Source organism: Myxocyprinus asiaticus, chromosome 41 (assembly GCF_019703515.2).
Source record: "Myxocyprinus asiaticus isolate MX2 ecotype Aquarium Trade chromosome 41, UBuf_Myxa_2, whole genome shotgun sequence".
In the NCBI taxonomy this organism is placed as follows: domain Eukaryota; kingdom Metazoa; phylum Chordata; class Actinopteri; order Cypriniformes; family Catostomidae; genus Myxocyprinus; species Myxocyprinus asiaticus.
The window spans coordinates 39,191,728-39,217,026 of NC_059384.1; the positions used below are offsets into that span (position 1 = coordinate 39,191,728).

At 38.9% G+C, this 25,299-nt stretch overlaps 1 protein-coding gene across 1 annotated transcript in view; it reads left to right on the forward strand.

Annotated features, from left to right (window-relative positions):
- Positions 1 to 25,299, forward strand: part of tmx3b (thioredoxin related transmembrane protein 3b) — a 209,146-nt gene that overhangs the window by 163,981 nt on the left and 19,866 nt on the right. Inside the window, exons 14-15 of the mRNA XM_051683054.1 lie at positions 9,802 to 9,931; positions 11,111 to 11,179. Of these exons, the coding sequence (XP_051539014.1) occupies positions 9,802 to 9,931; positions 11,111 to 11,179 (199 nt within the window). The remainder of the gene's footprint in view (positions 1 to 9,801; positions 9,932 to 11,110; positions 11,180 to 25,299) is intronic.

Consider the following 25,299-nt stretch of genomic DNA (forward strand, 5'->3'; position numbering starts at 1 on the left):
TCAATGCTTCTACCTGGGTCCTGAAAATACATTTGTATGTACAAATTTTGTACATTTATTTGGAAATTTATTTATTTTAATTTATGCGGTTTTTCTCCTCCATAAAGCTTCATCAGAGGCCTTTTCATTTTCTCTTTAACAACCACTTTAGACCAGGGGTTTTCGATCCTGCTCCTGGGGACCCACAGCTCTGCATATTTTGTAAGCCCCCCTTATCTGACACACCCAGATCATGTCATGGAGCCTTTACTAACAAGCTGATGATTTCAATCAGGTGTGTTAAATAAGGGTGACATTAAAAATTTGTAGAGTTGTGTGTCCCCGAGAACATGTTTGAAAACCATTGGTTTAAGGTTTACAGACTACCTTTTCCTGTTTTTTTTTTTTTTTTTTTTCTTCCTCAGGGCATTTTATAGAAGATTAGACTCTGTAAACTTTATCAGCGCAGGAACACACGGTCCATAAAAAGTTTGGGAAAAATACTGGAGCACAGACAGCAGCAGAAATGGGAGGGAGCATTGAGGGGGGAAAGATCAGCACCACTGATTATGAGACTGCAGGAATCAATGTTTCTCTCATTATTTGTTGCAAGTTGCTCATGATAAAAAAAAAAAAAAGAGCATAGCAAATGAAGTTCTGTAACAATCGGAACTGTTCCGGTTTTATCGGGACGTCTGGTCACCCTAGCGTCACTTTAAAAAAGTTCTCATTGTACAAAAACTGAGATAAAGCAAACAGTGACCATTTGTTTAGTCTGATCACGTTGGTTTTCAAACAGTTTCTGGAGCACATCTTGCATTTTCAATTTTTTTTTTTTTTTTTTTTCGGATAACAATTACCATGGCATAACCATCCTCCGTTTATGTGCCATCTCCACGTGAATGGGTGAAGAAAGGGGGTATTATAAACAATCATTTTTCATCAGACCATCGTCCACATTTTCTCCACAAAACACATTTAGATGTCTCTTATTTTACACACCTGATTCAACTAGCTCATCAGGACAGGCATCGACATAAACTGGCAATATAAAATAAGGGAGCCATCCAAAATATGCAATGTTAGTGGTGCTTCAGTACTGGACTGAACACACCTGGTCAACCTTTAATGAGACAATTAAGAAATAAAAGGAAATTACAAATTATTAAGGCTTGCCTTTTAGCATGTAGCCTACACGTGTGGACCAGTCTGCCAAAATGTCATCAAATCAGCAGATGTTCACTTTCAAATGAATTGGTGTCTGTAAATTAAACCACAAATTTCCCCTAAATAATTAGGTAGTATTCTTTCTTAATTTTTTTTTTTTTTTTTTAAATTGGTGTCCATGAATTAAACCACAACATTGCACCAATTTTCCCAAAATAAAGTAGTTGTCCTCTCTCTTAAATGTATTAGTTAAATGTACCCAATATTTGTTTATACAATGCAAAGCCATAATTTCAAATATCCATAATATTTGTACATTTCTTGTTAATTTTTTTAATCAAATTTACTTGACACGTTAATCACTTCGCTTCTTATTCAAATTCTGGTAAAATGCACATCCGGTGCCATTCTAAATGCATATTATAAGTGAACCAAACTGTTGAGCATCTATATCTGAGATGTTGTTCGTGAGTAGCGCTCAAATATTGCTCACTGTGTGAAGGCTAAAAATAGCTGCAAGTGTGTGTGTCAACAGAGCAGCGCCATTCACTAATTCAAGTGGCTTTCAATAAAATGCACGAGTCATATGAACTACTAATGGTGTTTTTATGGTTCTTTTATGTCATTTTTGGAGCTTGACAGTAACGGACACTAACACACAGTATTGGATTTCGATCGAGTTCGTCGGACCGATACACGATCATCTAAAAACATCAGTATCGGAGCCGATACCGATCCAATTAAAAGCCCAATAATTGTCAATCAACACCAGACATAAATTAATATAATATAAATGGATAATGATAACTTATATTACACCAGAAATATTAAGTAAGTTCAACTCTGACATATCTGATATTTGTATCAAATGCAATTCATATAAATGTAGCTTAATTCACTGTGTTTGGCAATGCGAAGTAATACAACATTTATGGAAATAAGTAATTTACATAATTTCTAAAATAACAGCGAAAATGGTCCCTCTGCGCCCCAAGCTTTGTTTTTAGGCATATTTCCCAAAAATCTGAAACTGAAGAAACATGAAGCTAAGTTGGTAGATCTATGTTTTTTATATGCTAAACAATTCATCTCCATGAACTGGAAAAAGATCTCTTGCCCTTCACTTAGCCATTGGATAAAATAATTGTCAGCCTGCTTATCGGTTGAAAAAGTGTCTTATGCTTTAAAGGAAAAAATGCTGTCTTTGTGTGAGTGTGCTTGCTTCCTTTATAAACGCTATTGTAGATATATTATTTTTATTCTTATTTTTTTAATTATGAGATGGCAATAACCAAGTGAGGAGGGGGAACATTATTTTTCTATTTTATTTGTTAAACATGCAAATGTGTATAAAAAATAATAATACAAAATTTAGAAAAAACTGTAGAAAATTAACTGCATCATTTTGCTGAATTAGCTGCAAAAAAAAAAAGATATCTTGGTGTGGAGGATTTGCTTCCATTTCAAACATAAAAACAAAAGACTGAGCACAAGCTAGTCTTTGAAAAACGAAACAGTAAATTACAATTATAAATATTGTGTACAATTTTATTTTTATTTTCTGCATGTGCATATGTAGTATCTGTTTGTGAAAAGGGATTTTGAATCCTTTTACCTAAAAGATTTGTTCAGATTAATTCACTGAATTATTCAATAGTATCCAGAGGGTGTTATGACATGCTATTTTCATGTTAACATTTTATTTGATTGCAATATAAAACACTTATTGCGTGTTTTTTTTATCAGGTCTTTTATTTATATATTTTAACATGATTATTAAAGTGTTTTATCTACCACACGTTTATGTTAAAGCTGAAATATGTAACTTTGTCGGTGTTAAAAACTGTTTCCTATCCCAGCTTAGTATGCTGAGACAACTATAAGTAAGCCATTCATAGGTTATTTTTTTGAATGTGTAAGAATTATAAACATTTTCCCCACAAAGCAAAAGCAGATCTATAATTTTTCCTTCAGTTTGTGATCTGCTGAGCATGACATTTATCAACAAAAAAAAGTCTATAAGCCACAATAAGACTTATAATAATAATTCTGAGTTTCATAATGTCCTAATGTCATTGTAATATGTGGTCATCAGTCACTTATAGCCCTTCCGTCCCTCTATGTCCTTGTTTAACAAGATTGACTCGCATGCCGATGCTAAAGTTAACGAACGACTCTCCTTTAGTCAGTCAGTAAATTCTCATCACAAACAAGTTGATTGATTTGTTCAGTTTGTTCACAAACGAGATGTACCAGTTAATTCACATCCTATTGTTCACGAATAGGATGTTTCGTTCAGTGCCTCTCCTTCAGAGCCCTTTAGAGAAAATGCTACACTCCTGTCAGACTGCAGAATCAGTGTGGACGTGCTGCTGAAGCCAAGCAAGCAATTTGGACATTCTGAAATGCTTAATGTGGCTTAATATACTGAAACAATGACCAAGGAAGAACCAAATTTCTCAAATATTTCCCTTGGCATAAACACGATCTACTGCCAAAACGTTATAGAAAACACTTGTTGCATTAGAAGAATGTGTTCAGTTTACATATTATTGCTATTTTTGCAACAGAAATGTATTACTGTAATACTTTCTTACATTTATAAATAATAATAATTTAGTATTTTTATTATTAAGTATAATATTTATATTTATTATTTTAAGACGATGTCCAACAAATTAAACTCGACATATGTTTTTGAAACTTGAATTTCTTTTTAACTTCACACAGTGTTTAAAAATGTGGCAGTCCTGCACGCTAACGAAACACCCAGATGTGTTGCAATGGCCCAAGATGTCTGTCCAGCATGTGTTTAGATAGTAAAACAAGAAAAAGAGAGCAGACTTGTGCAAAAACACGTTCAGTGTGAACGGGCCCCTAACTTGTCCCTTCACGCATGTCTCTAAGTGAAAGCACATGCGCAAACTGCCCCGAAACCTAGTACTTTCTTGGGTCCAGTCCGGCCCAGGTCAGGTTGCAGAATTCCATATACTTCGCGAAAATGGAGGAGTGTGATGTAATTTAAAACAAAATCTGGCCAAAAAGGTGTTTTGAGTTTTTTGCAGTGGTTTGAAACAAACTGCCAGCACAAACTTTCAGGAAACCTTTCTACCGGATGTTTAACGCCTTCTTACTGCCATTTGGCCACGTCATCGGTGGGTGTAACCTGGTGCCTCACCTAATTTGATGCCAAGATTTTTTTTTCTTGCATGCACAATGAAGTGCTGAGTTGGACCAGCTTATGACTAGCTTGGAGCAGCTAGAAACCAGCTACCATGTTCCAAAACACAGCTACCAGCTTAAGCTGGATTTGACATGTTGTCTAATGACCATCTAATGATTCAAGTATATACTCAGGCTTGAGTATGTAATTAGTTTCTTATCAAGTTCACAGCGCAAAAATCTATCAATCTTGCAATCACATGTTCAGATGTTGCAAAAATTGGAAAATAAGTAGTATAAGTAGTTTCATACTTAGTTCGATTGCTTGGTTCCTCACCCTTCCCTCTGCCTCCGCTGGTCTCTGTTCACATCATATTATTTGGGTCCGAACTGCGGTTCGAGTGTGTCATCAACGTGAGTACAATAGGCAACTGTTTACCACTGTAACTCGGTAACAACTCAAGAAGACGTCACCGTCACAGTATTTGAACCCTTTTATTATGTTAAATAAAATGGGTACAAATTGACCTTGAACTTGAACAATTTAACAAATTGAAATTTAACTGGTTTCAATGCAATTCCCCAAAATGTTTACACTATGAAAAGCAGCAAACAATCAGGCAAAAACAAAATACCTTTATTGTTATACCTATGTATAACTTTTTTTTTTTCTTTTTTTTTTCTTTATAAACAATTTCAAATTGTATTGGAAAATTAAATTTTTCATAAACTGTGACTATAAATTTATAAACTGTTTTTTAAAACATTTATGATTTATGAACTAAATTTAAGAGAAATAGTTGTTAAACATTTTAAAATGTTGTATACATTTTTTGTTTTCACAAACTGTTTGTGTGTAACATTTTGATAATGCTCTTTTGATTTTTAATTTCCCTTTGGGGCCTTTTTTTTGTTTTGTTTGTAAAAGTAAGCTAATTTACAGTCACTGTAGACAGTATTTCATCCTGTTTATTTACTTTCTAGGAGAATTCCGCTTCTGGATTTTCAGCTACATTGCTCTCTGTCTCCAAAGTGTCCTCTGTCTCTAAACATACACAAATTTAGGATCTGGATCTTCATCCACATTTCCTTCTGTCTCTGTAGCATCCTATGTCTTTGAAATTTCTTAATTTCGGTTTCACAGCCCAAAATCTGTGAAAGAACTTCTTCAGCCGTTAGTCTTTCGGAGCTTTTCTTACTATCTGTGTCTGACAAAGTCTGTTGCAGCACTGAACAAAAGTGTGAGAAAGCTCCTTTTGCCCTCTCAGGGGAGTGAGAACCAGACAAGGATACATCAAATATTTTATTTTGTGTCTGTATATATAACTTTGAACATAAAAGTTTTTACATGCACATTAATGACCCTAAATGAGAAATAGTCACAAAAATAGGTTAACCAGTGTTTCAGGCAGCTCAAAAATATATATTTTTAACACTATACTGTAAAAAGGCACCATCCTTCGGATGAGACGTTAAACTGAGGACCTGACACTCTGTGGTCATTAAAAACTGTAAAGAGTAGGGGTGTAACCCCGGCCATATTCCCCATTCCCTATCAGAAATGGCCTCCTAATAATCCTCATCCATTAACTGGCTATATAACTCCACTCTCTCCTCTCCATCAACAGCTGGTGTGTGGTGAGCATACTGCCGCACTATGGCTGCCATCGCATCATCATCCAGGTGGATGCTGCATACTGGTGATGGTTGAGGAGGGTCCCCTGTTCACTGTGTAAAGTGCTTTGTGTGTAGTGTCAGAAAAGCGCTATATACACTAGCGGCCAAAAGTTTGGAATAATGTACAGATTTTGCTGTTTCAGAAGGAAATTGGTACTTTAATTCACCAATTTAATTAATTCAATTCATGCTAAATTGATCATTCGGTACTAGAAAATCACTTGCCATTATATCAAACACAGTTGAAAGCTATTTGGTTTATTAAATGAAGCTTAACATTGTGTTTGTTTTTGAGTTGCCACAGTATGCAATAGACTGGCATGTCTTAAGGTAAATATTAGGTCAAAAATGGAAAAAAGAAACAGCTTTCTCTAGAAACTCGTCAGTCAATCATTGTTTTCAGGAATGAAGGCTATACAATGCTTGAAATTGCTAAAAAACTGAAGATTTCATACAAAGGTGTACACTACAGTCTTCAAAGGACAACTGGCTCTAACAAGGACAGAATGAGATGTGGAAGGCCAGATGTACAACTAAACAAAGGATAAGTACATCAGAGTCTCTAGTTTGTGAAATAAATGCCTCACATGTCCTCAGCTGACAGCTTCATTGAATTCTACCCGCTCAACACCAGCTTCATGTACAACAGTAAAGAGAAGACTCGGGTGCAGGCCATATGGGAAGAATTGCAAAGAAAAAGACACTTTTGAAACAGAAAAACAAAAAGAAAAGGTTAGAGTGGGCAAAGAAACACAGACATTGGACAACAGATAATTGGAAAAGAGTGTTATGGATCTTAACCCCATTGAGCTTTTGTGGGCTCAACTAGACTGTAAGGTGCATGAGAAGTGCCCGACAAGACAGCCACATCTATGGCAAGTGCTACAGGAAGCATGGGGTGAAATGTCACCTGAGTATCTGCACAAACTGACAGCTAGAATGCCAAGGATCTGCAAAGCTGTCATTGCTGCACGTGGAGGATTTTTTGATGAGAACACTTTGAAGTAGTTTAAGTTTTTTTTTTTCAAATTGTAATAGTCATACTTCATGTTATTAATGACCTGACTATACATTGTGATCAGTTAAATGCCACTTTGGTGAATAAAAGTACCAATTTCTTTCCATAAGAGCAAAATCTGTACATTATTCCAAACATTTGGCCACCAGTGTAAATGTAACATACGTTCATTCATTCACCCTAATGCCATCCCAGATGTGTATGACTTTCGTCTGCTGATCACAAACAAAGATTTTTAGAAGAATATTTCAGCTATGTAGTCCTCACAATGCAAGTGAATGAGTATAAAAAAATGTAATCTCAAAAAGCACCAAGTCAGCATAAAAGTAATCCAGTAGTTAAATCTGTATCTTCAGAAGCAAAATGATAAGTGTGGGTGATCAAAGAGATCAATATTTAAGTCCTTTTTTTTTTCTTGCTATCAATCTCCAGTTTCACATTCTTCTTTTGTTTTTGGCGAATTGCATTCTTCATGCATATCGCAACCTACTGGGCAAGGAGAAGAATTTATAGAAAAAAAGGACTTTTATATTGATCTGTTTCTCACACACACCTTTCATGTCGCTTCTGAACATATAAATTTAACCACTAAAGTTGTATGGATTACTTTTATGCTGCCTTTATGTGCATTTTGGAGCTACAAAAGTTTGGTACCCTTTCACTTTTAATGAAAAGTTTCCCAACCGGGGGTACCTACGGGTACGCGGGCAGTCCCCAGGAGGTACGTGGGAAGATTTTCAAAAAAATGCAAAAAATATATATATAAAAAAGTATTGGGAAAAATATTTCCAAACAATTCATATGTTCAAGTTATTTCAATCTCAATAGGCAGGAAAACATTTACTGAGGTCACTGGTGTGAAATCTCTAGTTTATTTTGTATTTATAGAACAATTTTTTACTTTAGTTTCGGTGTGTATTTTTTTATTCACCCTGGCCACTTCCCACCAGTTGACCCTCGCTCGCTCCTCCACGGCTGTGTGTCAGAGTCACTCACGATTTCAGGTAACCGGCAGCTAGCTTTGAGAAGATGGACATTAGCTATGGATCAATGGCTGAAAAAACAGCAGCAGCAGTTTCAAGCAGCAGCAATGTTAGCAACAGGTCAAGTGAACATTTGGAGAAAAGAAAGAAAGTTGACAAGTCAAAGTACCGTCAATTTCATGAACAGTATGTCCTCTTCGGTTTCACATCCACACCTACGGAGCCGCCTCAGCCACTGTGTTTCATCTGCGGTGATGTACTCTCAAATAATAGCATGAAACCAGCCCATTTACAATGGCACTTCACTAACAAGCATCTTTCCTGTGTGGGTAAGACAAACAAGTTTTTCCATAGAAAGCTGTTGGAATTTAAGAGAAGTCAAGAGAAATTAAAGAAAGCAACTGCAGTATCAACCAAAGCATTGGAAGCCTCATATGCTGTGTCGCTACTTGTGGCTAAAAAGCCGTTTACTATAGCTGAGGAGCTAATTTTGCCTGCTGCTGTTATTCTCGCAGAAACAATGATTGATAAGAAAGCAGCTGATGCACTGAAGACTGTATCGATGACATGGGCGTTGATGTTGTTGATCAAGTGGTGGAAAAGTTAAAACATTCCGGTTAATTTGCTCTGCAGTTGGATGAATTGACCGATGTCAGCGGGGAAGCCCAGTTGACTGCGTTTGTGCGATACAGAGACATTTAGGAAATTAATGAGCTCATGCTGTTCTGCAAGAAGCTACCGGGGAGCACTACGGGTGAGGACGTGTTTCACGTTATTGACCACTTTTTCCCAGAGCACAACCTGTATTGGAAATCCTGTACTCATGTGTGCACGGATGGTGCGGCATCAATGACTGGGAGGGTGAAAGGATTACTTGCCCAAATAAAGAAGGTCAAACCCAACGTTGAGTGGAATCACTATCATTCACAGGGAGGCACTGGCCAACAAGAGAATGAGTCCTGAGTTACATGATGTTTTGAATGACGCAGTGAAAGTGATTAACTTTATCGAGTCCAGACCTCTGAATCACAGACTGTTTGAAAGGCTCTCTCATGACAGTGGGACTGAGCACCAGCAGCTACTGCTTCACACCGACTTACGTTGGCTATCGAGAGGGAAAACACAACATAGGCTTTTTGAGCTGTGCAACGAAGTGCTTTTCTGTCAGAGCACTCACACTCCCTTGTGGCTGTGTTCGAGGACACAGACTGGGTAGCCCACCTTGCCTATCTTGCTGTTGCGTTCAGCAAACTGAACAACCTGAATCTAACTCTGCAAGGTAAAGACACATTCTAAACATGTATGACAAACACCTCCCACAGCGGTGTGGCGGGTGTCTGAATGTTTCAAAATTATTTTTATCCCTGAACAAAGAACAAAGAAGAACCTCTCCGGAAGTATATCGGGGCCTTAAGAGTGTAGTGAGTGTAGTGAGCACAATTGCGTCATTCTCAGTGTGTCATGGGAGTGTGCGGTTGCGTTGGTTTTGCCACAGATCTTCTCTGCAGGATCATGGGTAGTATAGTTACTTATCACAAATTCCGCTATTAAAAGTTGAAATAACATGGATTGATGGCTTCAACAGAAGCATATACAATCGATTAACAACCTCTGACTGTAGGTCTGTCTTAAAAGGTTTAAATTCCCCTGTGGACAAAAGAATGGGATTTTTAGTTCCGGAACCAGACTGTTGCGCTATGTTAGTGTTCCTCCGAAACTATGTTTTAGGACTTTCTGAACACTTATAAACTTAAACCTGTTTTTTGAGAATTGCAGTGATGAATTACAGAGAAACTTCATCATGTTTTTCTGCAGTGAGGTGTCAGTGCCCAACATCATCATCCTCAACACTTCAAATGAGCAGTACTTCCTGCCTGCTGCACACGTCGAGAACATTCAACAGCTGCTGCAGTTCTTCAAGAGCGTGCTGGATGGCAGCGCTCCGGTACAAACTCACATTTCATAATCTATCAATATCTGTTCATACAGAATATGTTATATATTCTGTATAATACATAAAACATATACAGTTTATAATACAGTTATATAGCCTACTGAGTGTTGTGGTGGCCCTGAAGTGCACAACACAAAATTAGAAAAAAACAATATAATTTATTTTATTTTTCTAAAATTGTAGTACTTATTTCTCAATAAGTGCTCTGGACAATGCATAACTGGTTGGGTTTCCACCAGAACTCTTTTTGCACATAATTTTATCAAGATGTCACTATGTTGACAATCTACACGGCAAAGGTATCAAATTCATTTATATTCAAAAAGACGTTTCTTTCAAATTAAGTCTGTTTACTGTAGATTTCCGTGATGAAAACCTACGATTAAGCGTTGACTGGGGCACTTCTTTTTTGAGTGACTTGCATTGGCAATACTGACATAGGCTATAGGCGATAAAGGGCAACGGCACTGCACTGTTCTCAAGGGCAACACATTGCATCCTTGTCAGTTTTTCATTGAAAGTGAATTGTCAGAGCTCTCTGCTGCTTTTGGGCCATCTCAGATCTGTTTGATCTCACCTGCACTGAGTCAGGAATGCCACACGACTTAAAATGTAGTGTCAATTTTAATTTTGTTTTTTAGTGGTTTATTTCCATTGTGTTTTCAACTTCTGTTTGCTTTGCCAATTTTTGTTGTGTTCTTCACCCCGGGGCCACCGTAGAGAGTCTACAGCTCACTATAGATGCTGTCCAATGTTTATAGTGATATAAAGAGACATCTGTAGAACATTCACTGACATGTGCACACTAGTGTAGTTGAATACACTGCTATATACTTGAATCAATGAGTTCTTGTCAGTAAGGTTTACTTTCATTCTTTCAGTCTATAGTCAGTGCTTTTACAAGAACCAATTAGTAGAACAATTTATTTTTTAATTCCCTTGTATTTACTCACCTTTCTCTCTTAATTTACTGGAAAGTTCAGCAAAAATTGAAAACCCCCAAAAAGAATTTGCAGATTTTCCTTTCCTGTAAAAACAGCGCCTGACTGTGTTAGGCTGCAGTTAGTTCAGCTTGTGGCACATGTGGTTTAAGACTGCTAGGCTGTTGGCTGATTTTTTGCCCCAAAATCAAATCCTGCTAAACTAACAGTAGGGTTTTCTTCCTAATAGGCATATGGAGGAGACGGAATATTTCAGAGAATCAAGCGTGTGGCGTATGATGCAAGATCCACTGTAATGGTAAGTCGTAGGTGAGCGGGTAATGTAAGAGGCTCAAATCAATTAAACCATGATCATTTTTTAACTAAATATAATGGTAATATTTTGACAATATAACTTTTGATGGTGTTGATGTCAGAGTTTTGATTGAAATCCTGTATCCCTAGTTTAAAGAAACTAAATGCCTCCATTTGGTCCTTAAAAATAAGTGTGCTTGTAAATAATTGTTGTCATCTGAAGTTTATAACCCCAAGTCCGAAAAATTTGGGACAGTATGAAAAATGCTAATAACAAACTCCCCCAGCGGCGAGTGGTGTTGACTAACAAAGGTTTACTAAAGTTATCCCAAGCCCATGTTCATGATATCCATTACAGATGAATGCCGTTTTTTAAGACTGTGACGTCTGAGGGATCAGAGATCACAGGCATTCAGAAATGGTTTTCGTCTTGCCCTTTACACACCGAGATTTGACCAGATTCCTTGAATGTTTGCACTGTAGAGGATGAAATTCATTGGTCATTGGTGCTAGGGCTGGGGAGGGCCCCAAATTATTTTAGTAAAGCCCCAAATGTTCATGATAATGATCATCTTGTAGGGATTTCAAAAGATGAAGTTACTGTTTAAAACCAAAAAGCTGTGCGATATGAGGTCAAATATGATCTAGCAATGATACCATATGAAGATGACAGCAATGTAAGATCTAACAGGATGAACGGGACCCCGTCTCCACCACCGCAGCGCATGGGGATACTGTATGTGATAGGACATGTAAATAAAAATAATGTAATGCTTCTAAAATTATGTCTGTGCATTTATTTTGACTGCAGTAAGTAACTTGATCAAATGAAACCAGCTGTTATCAAGCTTGAATATTGAATATGATGACATTGAAGTCAAATATTATTATTTACTGTATGTGGAACAAATATTTAAGCAGAAAGGACTCATACTGCATGTCTCATGGTAGATTGTATTTTTATATACCACATTTCTTAGACTTTAGAGGTGTTAAACGTGTGAGGATGTGTATACATCAACCTTTTACATGTCCAAAATAATCATACATGCATATCGCATACTGAATCAAATTAAAACTTGTTTTGCAGATAGTTCAGAAAGAACCTACATGTACAGTTGTGGCCAAAAATATTGGCACCCTTGAAGCAAACAAGATCTGCATTGTTTTTTCTTTTCTTTTCTTTCTTTTTTTTTTTTAACTTTTTTTTTTTTTTGCCTTTTGATCTTTCATTCAAATGAATGACAAAAATCTAACCTTTAATTGAAGTACGACTATTTAAAAAGTGGAAATATCTCATTATTAAATAAATATTTTTCTCCAAAACACATTGGCCATAATTATTGGCACCCTTTTATTCAACACTTTTTGCAAACTCCTTTTGCCAAGATAACAGCTCTGGGTCTTCTCTTATAATGCCTGAGGTTGGAGAACACCTGGCAAGGGATCTGAGACCATTCCTCCATACACAGTCTCTACAGATCCTTCAAATTCAGAAGTCCATGTTGGTGGACTCTCCTCTTTAGTTCACCCTACAAATTTTCTATGGGGTTCAGGTCAGGGGACTGGGATGGCCATGGCAGAACCTTGATTTTGTGGTCAGTGAACCATTTTTGTGTTGATTTTGATGTTTATTTTGGATCATTGTCCTGCTGGAAGATCCGACCAGTGCATGTTTGCTGCCAAAAAGCTCTTTTTTGTTTCATCTTACCATAGAACCCGGTCGCATTTGAAGTTCCAGTAGTGTCTGGCAAACTGAAGACGCTTGAGTTTGTTGAGTTTGTGGATGAGTGGCAGAGTCTTTTTTCTTGAAACCCTCCCAAACAACTTGTGGTGATGTAGGTGATGTCTAATATTTTTGAAACTTTCTGACCGCAAGACCCAACTAATTTTTGCAATTCTCCAGCTGTGATCCTTGGAGATTCTTTGGCCACTTAACCATCTTCCTCACTGTGTGTGGAGACAATACAGACACATGTCCTTTTCCAGGCCGATTCTTAAGATCTCCAGTTGATTGGAACTTGTTAATTATTGCCCTGATGGTGGAAATGGGCATTATGCTTTGGCTATTTTCTTATAGCCACTTCCCATTTTGTGAAGCTCAACAACCTTTTGCCGCACATCATGACTATATTCTTTAGTCTAACCCACTGTGATTGATGATTAAGGGAATTTGGCCTGTGTGTTACCTCATATTTATACCCCTGTGAAACAGGCTGAACAATTTCATGTTCCTAGTCACCCAGGTGCACTAAAATATTTAAAATATGAATGGGAATATACTTCAGATATATTTTTTCCACATAAGAATTTCTAGGGGTGCCAATAATTGTGAACAACGTGTTTTGGAGAAAAATATTTATTAATAATGAGATATTTCCCCTCTTTTAATTGTTGTACTCCAATTAAAGGTTAGATTTTTGTGACAATTATTTGAACGAAAGATCAAAAGGATAAATAATAGTTTTTTTTTTTCACAGCCTTCTTTGGTCATATTTATCAAGGGTGCCAATATTTTTGGCCACCACTGTATTTCTTCACAGTAAATCATACTGTAGATATCCCTTTCTAATAACTTTTATTAACATAAACATTATTACATTAAAAACTGCAATGCTACCCACATCCACCATTGAAATCTGCTGTTCAAAAGAACCCGGAAGCACGGTTGCCGCTGGTGTGACTTCACTGTAGTTTCATCTACTGTATACTAAGTCAGTACTAAGTTTAAATACTAAAATATGAAAGTAATGATCCTGGGCTTTCTAGCCTTGATAATGCCAAATACCAACTCAGTTCTGTACCATCATATGGTGGCTGAGAAGTGCACAACACAACCAAATTAGCAAAGCAAATAAAAGCTGAAAACACAACAGAAATAAGCCACAACACAACTGAAAAATCACAGAGCAATGGAAATAAGACACAAAACAACAAAATAAAACCACAACACAATGTAATAAAGCCACAACACAATGGAAAAGCCACAGCACAGCAAAATTAACAGAAAATAAATATTTTTAAGCAGTGTATTTTAAATGGTGTGTAGTCTGACTCGATGCATGAGCGATCACGAGGCTTGGAAAATGCAGAGAGCTGCTCGTCCCACTGCAAGTCACCACAGGAGTACCCCGGTCTTCATTCACAAGAGAGCGTTAACCGTGGAACTGAGCGTTTCCTCTGAGCGCTTTGCATTCCAAGCCTGGGCTACAGCCTGCATACAGCCAATTTTTACAGGAGCAAGACACCTCATAAGAGCTGCCAGTAAGCAAGAATAGCTGCAGGTACTGTGACGTCGTTTTCGCATCATTGCCGGTATGGATTCAAGTAAATGTTGATGAAGTCATGTGCATTAAGAGTTCTGGTAGAAACCCAACCAGGTTTTGGCCAGAGCACTTACAGACAAATAAGTTCAGCATTTTGTGTGTGTGTGTGTGTGTGTGTGTTATAATTTTGTTGTGTTGTATCTTATTTAATTGTGTCATGTTGTGGCTTAAAGGGGACATATTATGCCCCTTTTTACACAATGGTCACATATAAGTCTCAGGTGTCCCCAGAATATGTCTGTCAAATTTCAGCTCAAAATACCTCACAGATCATTTATTCTACCGTGCCTTTATACCCCTGTTTTGTAGCCCTATTCCAAACGGGCTGTTTTAGTGTCTGTAGCTTTAAACGCAAAGGAGCTGCTGCTCCCCACTCCCCTTTCTGGAAGAGGAATGTGCCTTTCCTGCTGGTGCCATGGATACCCTGGCGACAACAATGCAAATAACACAGAGAACACACCTAGTCAATCATCTTACTGTATTGTGCATAATAAAGGTCGAGTTATGAAATATGAAAAACAGCTATAGTTGTCGAAAATACCACTTTTCATAATTGTTTTTGAAATAATGACCAGTTTTATTACACGGAAAATCTTCGTTGCATGACCACTCAAGCAGGAATATGGAGGACTCCTGTCAGTTTATGTCATAACCGAAACAGAGCTACAGCTTCTTTGTTATGGAATAAGGTAGTTAGGGACTAGTTGCTACGTTACACAAAGCACAATGCTTTCACGCAATGTACAAACAAGTAAATTCAGAAAGCCAAATTCCAAACATTAAAAAAGTATAAAGTGCGAAACTTACAACTTGCAAATCTGAAGTTGGGTCACAGAGAGTTGGTATCGATCCATCCTTGATCCTTTGCTTTGAATCAAATCCAGCCTTGTGTTGACCATTGTTAATGAAGCAGTCTGAGTTAGCACTAGTGGCTCAAGCGAGGCGATATATATGGCGGACTGTGTGCTGCTCGCTCAGGTTTTAATGAGGGCAGATCTAAGCTACACGGGCGGATCTCTTTGCCAGCTGTGGGTGGTACCTTTCCCCTTTTGACGTCATAAGGGACTGCAAACCTGAATGGCTCCTTTGGAGACACTGTTTTTTATTGATAGGGAAAGAAAAGAAATGAGGGGATGGTCTTTGACCATATTTTGTGGTTGTCTACACACACTGGGGACACATAATTATGTTAAAAAAATTTAAAAAGTGGATTTTGCATAATATGTCTCCTTTAATTTTGTTTCTTTTTTTCCTTTCTTTTTTTTTTTTTTTTTTTTTTTTTTTGTGTGGCTTATTTCCATTGTGTTTTCAGCTTTTATTTGCTTTGCTAATTTGGTAGTGTTGTGCACCTCTCGGCCACCGTACCTACATACTTTCTTACTGCTGGCTGTTTTCCAGCACTAATATATGGCACTTGGAATGTGGCATTCCTTGCCTAACCAAGCTTAAAGATGCATCAACATGCGTATAAAATGTGCATGGAGAACGTCTCAATGCCTTACCTAACCAAACTTAAAATGCGTTGATGTGCATATGACATGTAAGTGGAGAACATTTTAGAGTCATAATAGCTTTACCAAGTTTAAAAACCTCTTGCCACACTCCTACCTTTCCCCAAGCCCACTAATCTAATATAATATAGACCATTTTATGGACATGAACAATAATAAAGTAATAACAATGCTCCTCCGCATATCTGTTCCTGAAGCATTTCCAGTAGAGTCATTTTTATAACCCAAAACTGTCAAAGTAAAATGACTAGCGCTTACATTTTGAGTCTAGCTAAAACTTGACAAATAAGATATTTATAAAAAATATAAAAATAAAAATAAGGACGTGTCTTTACCGGATCCTTTAAATAAGACTTTGAGGCAACATCCCTAACCCTTTTCTCACAGGACATCAAACATTTACCTGAAAAGACTTATCCAGGCATGTACCATTATCTTGTTGACACTGAGTTTGTCTACACGAAAGAGGTGGTAAAAGCATATCGTAGTTAAGATGCTTACAGTTATTTCCTCAGAGGAAAGGTTTGGAATATTTGATCACTCCCATTATAATCAGTGAAGCTGTTAACACTGCTAACGCAGCTTCATTCATTATAATGGTAGTGATCTATAAATGGGGGAGTGATCTATAAAGTTATTTATAGAGCCTTTAGAGAAATACTGTGAAATACTCTGCCAGCTAGACTCTTCCTATCAAACTTACAATTAGTTGGCAAAAATTTTGTTCACCTACCAGAGATAGTGTGTGCTACATATCCTACAGTTGTTAGTACTGCACAAATCCTACTGTCTCACTTCACTGCTGTGGTGCATCTGTTTAAACATGTTTAAATGTCACTATGAATGAAGCGCCTCCCCCTGTTGTTTTGAATGAGATAAAAACTAAAATAAAATGTTCTAGGAACAAAGACATCACTTCCCAAACCAATGAATATCATTTTGAGATGATCTATATACAGTACTGTGCATTCAGAAAGTATTCAGACCCCTTCATTTTTTCACATTTTGTTATGTTGCAGCCTTATGCTAAAATGCTTGAAAAAAACATTTTTCACATCAATCTACATTCCATACCCCATAATGACAAAGAAAAAAACAGATTTTTGATAACTTTGCAAATTTATTAAAAAGAAACAACTGAAATATCACATTGACATAAGTATTCAGACCCTTTGCTATGACACTTGAAATTTAGCTCAGGTGCATCCCATTTCTCTGGATCATCTTTGAGATGTTTCTACACTTTGATTGGAGTCCACCTGTGGCAAATTCAATTGATTGGACATGATTTGGAAAGGAACACACCTGTCTATATAAGGTCTCACAGCTGAAAATGCATATCAGCGCAAAAACCAAGCCATGAGGTCAAAGAAACTGCCTGCAGAGCTCAGAGACCGGATTGTGTCCAGGCACAGATCTACAACAAAAATTTGCTTCACTGAATGTTCAGCACAGTGGCCTCCATAATTCTTAAATGGAAGAAGTTTGGAACAACCAGGACTCTTCCTAGAGCTGGCCACCCGGCCAAGCTGAGCAATCGGGGGAGAAGGGCCTTGATAAGAGAGGTGACTAAGAACCTGATGGTCACTCTGGTTGAGCTCCAGAGATCATGTGTGGAGATTGGAGAAACTTGTAGAAGGACAACCATCACTGCAACGCTTCACCATTTTAGGCTTTATGGCAGAGTGGGCAGACGGAAACCTTTCCTCAGTGCAAGAAAGAAAAAAGCACCTAAAGGTCTCTCAGACTGTGAGAAACAAGATTCTCTGCTTTGATTAAATGAGATTGAACTGTTTGGCCTCAATTCCAAGCATCATATCTGAAGGAAACCAGGCGCCGCTCATCACCTGTGCAAAACCATCACAACTGTGAAGCATGGTGGTGGTAGCATCATGCTGTGGGGGTGTTTTTCAGTGGAAGTACTGGGGGACTTGTCAGGGTTGAAGGAAAGCTGAATGCAGAAAAATTCAAAAATATCCTTAATGAAAACCTGGTCCTGAGTGCTCAGGACCTCAGACTGGGCTGAAGGTTCACCTTCCAACAGGACAGTGACGCTAAGCACACAGCCAGTTCAATGCAAGTGTGGCTTAGGGTGAATGTCCTTGAGTGGCCCAGCCAGAGCCCGGATTGGAACCCAATTGAACATCTCTGGAGAGACCTGAAAATGGCTGTCCACTGACAGTGCTCATCCAACCTGACAGAGCTTGAGAGGATCTGCAGAGAAGAATGGCAGAAAATCCCCAAATACAGGTGTGCAAAGCTTGTCACATCATACCCCAAAAAGACTTGAGGCTGTAATCTTGAGGCCAAAGGTGCTTTAACTAAGTACTGAGTTAAGGGTCTGAATACTTATATCAATGCAATATTTCAGTTTTTTCTTTTTAACAAATTTGAAAAGTTATCAAAAATCTTTTTTTTTTCCTTTGTAGATTGAGGAATTTTTTTTAAAGCATTTTAGCATAAGGCTGCAACAAAAAATATGAAAAAAATTAAGGTGTCTGAATACTTTCTCAATGCACTGTATATATACAAATGTATATAACTTGATTTGTATCCAAACAAAAAGATTTCACCTTTTTTCTTTCTATTATATAAAGGTTATATATGTTACGACTTAAGACACTACTATTAAATAGTAAATAGTAGTGAGCCTGGTTTTCTCCAAGGTTATTTTTCTCTAGTTTTTTGTTCCTTCCCACAGTCGCCTTTAGCTTGCTCACTGGGTGTCTAAATACAAATATTGTTTACATACACTGGCAGCCAAAAGTTTGGAATAATGTACAGATTTTGCTGTTTCAGAAGGAAATTGGAAATTTAATTCACCAAAGTGTCATTCAACTGATCACAAAGTATAGTCAGGACATTACTGATGTAAAAAAACAGCACCATCACTATTTGAAAAAAGTCATTTTTGATCAAATCTAGACAGGCTCCATTTCCAGCAGCCATCACTCCAACACCTTATCCTTGAGTAATCATGCTAAATTGCTAATTTGGTATTTGAAAATCACTTGCCATTATATAAAACACTGCTGAAAGCTATTTGGTTTGATAAATGAAGCTTAACAAGATGGCGCAAGTTGGCACCGAGTATGGCTGCTGCGTTGTGAGCTCCGACACAACATTGTAGTTTTTTGTTTGTTTTGTTTACAGTTCTTATGTTTTTTGTCTTGGATGTTGTCTGCCTTATTGTCTACAACAGACAAACACTTTTGGACATTGGTTCTGCAATTGCACACCGTAAACCGGACTTCAAATTCCTCAATGCCGACCCGCTGTTTACAAACACGGCAGCGGAGCCCTTTGTCTGGGCAGCCTGGCCGTGGAAACGCAGAAGGAAAAGGGCAAATAGAGCCGGCGTTCTCATCAGAGTAAGACGTCGTGCAAATCGACCCCCGCTACCCAGTATTCTACTGGCAAATGTTCAGTCTCTGGACAACAAGTTCTGTGAGCTGAGAGCACGGATCTCTTTCCAACGAGAGACGAGGGACTGCTGCATTATCTGCCTTACAGAAACTTGGATGTCTGCGGAGATTCCAGACTCAGCCATTGAACCCGCGGGGTTCACCGAGCAGACAGAGTGAAAGACCTCTCAGGTAAAAGCAGAGGTGGTGGTGTATGTTTTATGATCAACAAATCCGGGTGTGATCAGAGGAACGTACATTCTATCAAGTCTTTCTGCTCTCCTGATCTGGAATTTCCAATGCTTCTGTGTCGACTATTCTGGCTACCGAGGGAATTCACAGTGGTCATTATCACAGCTGTGTACATCCAGCCACAAGCCGACACAGACCGGGCACTCAAGGAACTGTATAGGATTATAAGCAAGCAGGAAACCACGCACCCTGAGACCACGTTCATTGTGACCGGGGACTTTAACAAAGCCAATCTCAAATCAATCGCACCAAAATACCACCAACACATCAGTTTCAACACACGAGGGGACCGGGATTTGGACCATTGCTACTCTCCCTTCCGGGATGGCTACAGATCCCTCCCCCACCCACCATTTGTCAAATTAGACCACTCTTCTGTTCTGCTTCTGTCCGCTTACAGGCAGAATCTGAAACAGGAAGCACCCACCCTCAGAACGATCCAGTGCTGGTCGGACCAGTCAGACTCTACGCTACAAGACTGTTTTGATCACGCGGACTGGGAGATGTTCCGGTCCGCCTCTGATGACGACATCAAGCTTTATGCTGATAGCATAATGTGTTTCATCAGAGAGTGCATAGAGGATGTTGTTCCGACCAAAACAACACGGATCTACCCCAACCAGAAACCTTGGATTTATAGCGATGTTTCACTTGATGCGCAGACCTCCACTTTTAATTCCGGGAATGCGGAGGAGCATAAACAAGCCAGTTATGCCCTCCGGAAAACTATCAGAGCAGCAAAATGGCAGTACAGGAACAAGATTGAAGGACAGTGTAACACCACCAACTCTATAATTATAATTATAATTTTCTTTATTTATCACATTATACATTTGCACATATACAGTGAAATTCTTCTTTTTCACATATCCCAGTTAGGCTGGGGTCAGAGTGCAGGGTCAGCCATGATATGGCGCCCCTGGAGCAGATAGGGTCAAGGGCCTTGCTCAAGGGCCCTGCTCAAGGGCCCAACAGTGGCATTTTGGCGGTGCTGGGGCTTGAACCCCCGACCTTCTGATCAGTAACCCAGAGCCTTAACCACTGAGCTACCACTATCCTCTAGAAGCATGTGGCAGGGAATTAATATCATCACGGACTTTAATGGGAATAAAAACTCTGCCGTGAACACTGCTGCCTCTCTCCCGGATGAGCTAAATACTTTTTATGCTCGTTTCGAGGGAAATAACACCGCCCTCGCAGAGAGTGCTCTCGCAGCCGAAGCTACAGAGGTTAGTTCACTCTCCGTCTCTGTAGCGGATGTAACCCGTTCCTTCCGACGGGTGAATATCCGTAAAGCCGTGGGTCCAGACGGCATTCCGGGCCGCGTCATCAGAGCGTGCGCGAACCAATTGGCTGGTGTTTTTACGGACATTTTCAACCATTCCCTCTCCTTGTCTGTGGTCCCCAAATGCTTTAAAATGTCGACCATTGTGCCTGTACCAAAGCAATCCAAAATCACTTGCTTAAATGACTGGCATCCTGTTGCTCTGACCCCCATCATCAGCAAATGCTTTGAGAGACTAATCAGAGATTACATCTGCTCTGTGCTGCCTCCCTCACTGGACCCATTGCAGTTTGCTAACTGCAGCAACCGCTCCACTGATGATGCCATTGCATCTATACTACAAACTGCTCTCTCCCACCTGGAAAAAAGGAACACTTATGTGAGAATGCTGTTTGTAGACTACAGCTCAGCATTCAACACCATAGTGCCCTCCAAGCTTGATGAGAAACTCCAGGCTCTGGGCTTAAACAGCTTGCTGTGCAGCTGGATCCTGGGCTTCCTGTCAAGCAGACGCCAGGTGGTTAGAAAGGGCAGTAACATCTCCTCATCACTGACCCTCAACACTGGAGCCCCACAGGGCTGTGTTCTCAGCCCACTCCTGTATTCCCTGTACACACATGACTGTGTGGCAACACATAGCTCCAATGCCATCATTAAGTTTGCTGATGATATGACGGTGGTAGTTCTTATCACTGACAATGATGAAACAGCCTACAGAGAGGAGGTGCACACTCTGACATGCTGGTGTCAGGAGCACAACCTCTCCCTCAACATCAGCAAGACAAATGAGCTTGTGGTGGACTTCAGGAGAAGAGAAAAAGAACACAGCCCCATCACCATCAATGGAGCACCAGTGGAGAGAAACAGCAGCTTCAAGTTCCTCAGTGTCCATATCACTGAGGAACTCACATGGTCTGTCCACACTGAGGCCATTGTGAAGAAGGCTTATCAGCACCTCTTCTTCCTGAGATGGCTGAGGAAGTTTGAAATGAACCGCCACATCCTCACACCAGTTCTACACCAGCACTGTAGAGAGCATCCTGACTGACTGCATCTCCGCATGGTATGGCATTAGCACCAACCACAACCGCAAAGCCCTGCAAAGGGTGGTGCATACTGCCAGACACATCATCGGAGGTGAGCTTCCCTCCCTCCAGGACACATATACCAGGCGGTATGTGAAAAAAGCTCAGAGGATCATCAGAGACTCCAGCCACCCGAGCCATGGGCTGCTCTCACTGCTTCCATCAGGCAGGCGGTATCACAGCATCAGGACCCGCACCAGCCGACTTCATGACAGCTTCTTCCCCCAAGCAATCAGACTTCTAAACTCATGATCTCTCACGATCAATATACATCAGCACTACACTTTATTAATCTTATTATCTCACACTGGACTGTCATAAATTATATTCTCTCTTAACAACACACTGGCAACTGACTATCAACCAACAGCCTGAATGTCAGGCTTTTTTTTGTATAACCTACTGTACATATTATATATACTATATATACTATTTTTTATTGTATAATGTGTATACTATATTGTGTGTATTGTATACTGTACATTGTTATTATTTAATATGTTATATTGTGTTGTGTGTAATTATGTGTATATTAGATTTTAAATTGTGTTGTGTAAATCTGATGTTTATTGTAAATTGTTATATGTCTCATCACTGTCATGATTGCTATGTTGCTCAGAACTGCACCCAAGAATTTCACACACTATTGCACTTGTGTATATGGTTGTGTGACCATAAAAGTGATTGATTTGATTTGATTTGAACATTGTGTTTGTTTTTGAGTTGCCACAATATGCAGTAGACTGGCATGTCTTAAGGTCAATATTAGGTAAAAAAAGAAAACACTTTCTCTAGAAACTTATCAGTCAATCATTGTTTTGAGGAATGAAGGCTATACAATGCTTGAAATTGCCAAAAAACTGAAGATTTCATACAAAGGTGTACACTACAGTCTTCAAAGACAAAGGACAACTGGCTCTAACAAGGACAGAAAGAGATGTGGAAGGCCCAGATGAACAACTAAACAGTACATCAGAGTCTCTAATTTGAGAAATAGATGCCTCACATGTCCTCAGCTGACAGCTTCATTGAATTCTACCCGCTCAACACCAGTTTCATGTACACCAGTAAAGAGAAGACTCAGGGGTGCAGGCCTTATGGGATGAACTGCAAAGAAAAAGCCACTTTTGAAACAGAAAATCAAAAAGAAAAGTTTAGAGTGGGCAAAGAAACAGACATTGGACAACAGATAATTGGAAAAGATGTTATGGATCTTAACCCCATTGAGATTTTATGGGATCAGCTAGACTGTAAGGTGCGTGAGAAGTGCCCGACAAGACAGCCACATCTATGACAAGTGCTACAGGAAGCTTGGGGTGACATGTCACCTGAGTATCTGGAAAAACTGACAGCTAGAATGCCAAGGATCTGCAAAGCTGTCATTGCTGCACGTGGATGATTTTTTTATGAGAAATCTTTGAAGTAGTTTAAGAAGTTCTGAAATTTTGTTTCAAATTGTAATTAGTAATTTTTCACATTATTAATGTCCTGACTATACATTGTGATCAGTTGAATGCCACTTTGGTGAATAAAAGTACCAATTTCTTTCCATAAGAGCAATATCTGTACATTATTCCAAACTTTTGGCCGCCAGTGTATTTATTTATTTTAAGAAACAATTTATAATCATGTTTTATCAAAACACACAATGCTGACTCTACTGTAAGATGGTGATCTCTACAGATATCACAGCTTCATTTTCTGTTAAAGCATAATTTTCTGTAAAGCTGCTTTGAAACGATGTGCGTTGTGAAATGCGCTATACGAATAAAAATTACTTGACTTAAAATTTTTGTCTAGGGATACACTCTAATAGAGCTTCAGCCCATAAACTAAAGATATATCTGTCCCTACATGGTGCAATATGATGTTGGAGTCAGTCCTAACCAGGATGTGTGTGTGTGTGTATATGTCAGCTAGGGGACACCAAGAGAGAGGCCACTCACCTGCATTGACTTTGCTCTGGCCCAATGGCGTGTTGGGTGGCGGTACAATTCCCTGGTCCATTCCTGGCGTCCGTTGGCACTGTTTAGTTTTAAAGGTTCCAGTGTAGTAGTGATGGTGGTAAAACAATGTGTAACCATTATAATTCCAAAGAGGAAAACAACAATCATCATAAAAAGAGGATTAATCCACAAAGGGATGTACCAGCCCCAAACTATTAGTAGGCCGAGTTCAAAACTCCAAAAAAAAAAAAAAAGCCCCTGCATGACGCATCTTATTCTTTTCAGGTAAGTGACATCATCTGGGCTCTGCCTTTTCTGTTCATCAGTACTATCCCTAACCACTTCCTAACATCCAACCCCCCTTCCGAAATTTTTTTTTACACCACCACATATATCTTTTCCACCATATTTATAGATATTTTTTTCCAGTATTTGTTTTCTTCCTATTATTATTATTACATACTTGTATTATACTTGCAAGTCTTAATATAAGGAGAACGAATCAAAATTTTCCCTCTGACTTCCACTCTCAACTCTGATGTGGGAAACACTGAGGAAATCAGCAAAACAAAACACTGTGTAAGAGGCAGCAGGCATCCAAGATAAAATGTCAGCTATCACATTGTCCTTTCCTGCAACTTGCTGTATGACCAATGGCTGTAGGATCAGGTTCCAATGAAACATGCGGTGATTCGAGGTGAAACTTCGCTAAAAATGTAAGAGGGTTGTGGACCGTGTAAACTAACAATTCCCCAGGCACACTAGTTACATAAACCTCAAAATGTAAAATGGCCAAAACCAAAGCCTGTGCCGTTTCCTCAAAAGTGTAGTACGCTCTGTGATGTTTTTCATTTATTTTTTTTTTTTTTTTTTGAGAAGTATTCCACAGGCCTATCAATTCCACCCTCATCAGGTTGAAGACTGCACCAACCCCCACTTCACAGGCATTGACAGCCAACTTATGTGGTGTCCTAAAGTCAGGGGCCACCAGTATAGGACTATAGGCCAATATGGATGTAATTTGAGCAAAAGCATTGGTGCACTCATCTGACCACTTAAATCGGGCTCTTTTCTTCAGAAGCTGTGTTAGAGGTTCCACCACCATCCCAAGGGTTAGGAATAAACCTCCTATAAAACTCACACATTCCTAAGACTCCCATCAACTCTCCACAAGTCCTATGACTGGTGAGATCTAAAATGGCATAAGCTTGTCTGTACATCACCTTCCCTTTTTCTACCCGATATCCCAAGTAGATAATCTGGCCCTTACAAAACTCACATTTTTGCAGTTCATCAGGTGTTATGAAAGCAGACT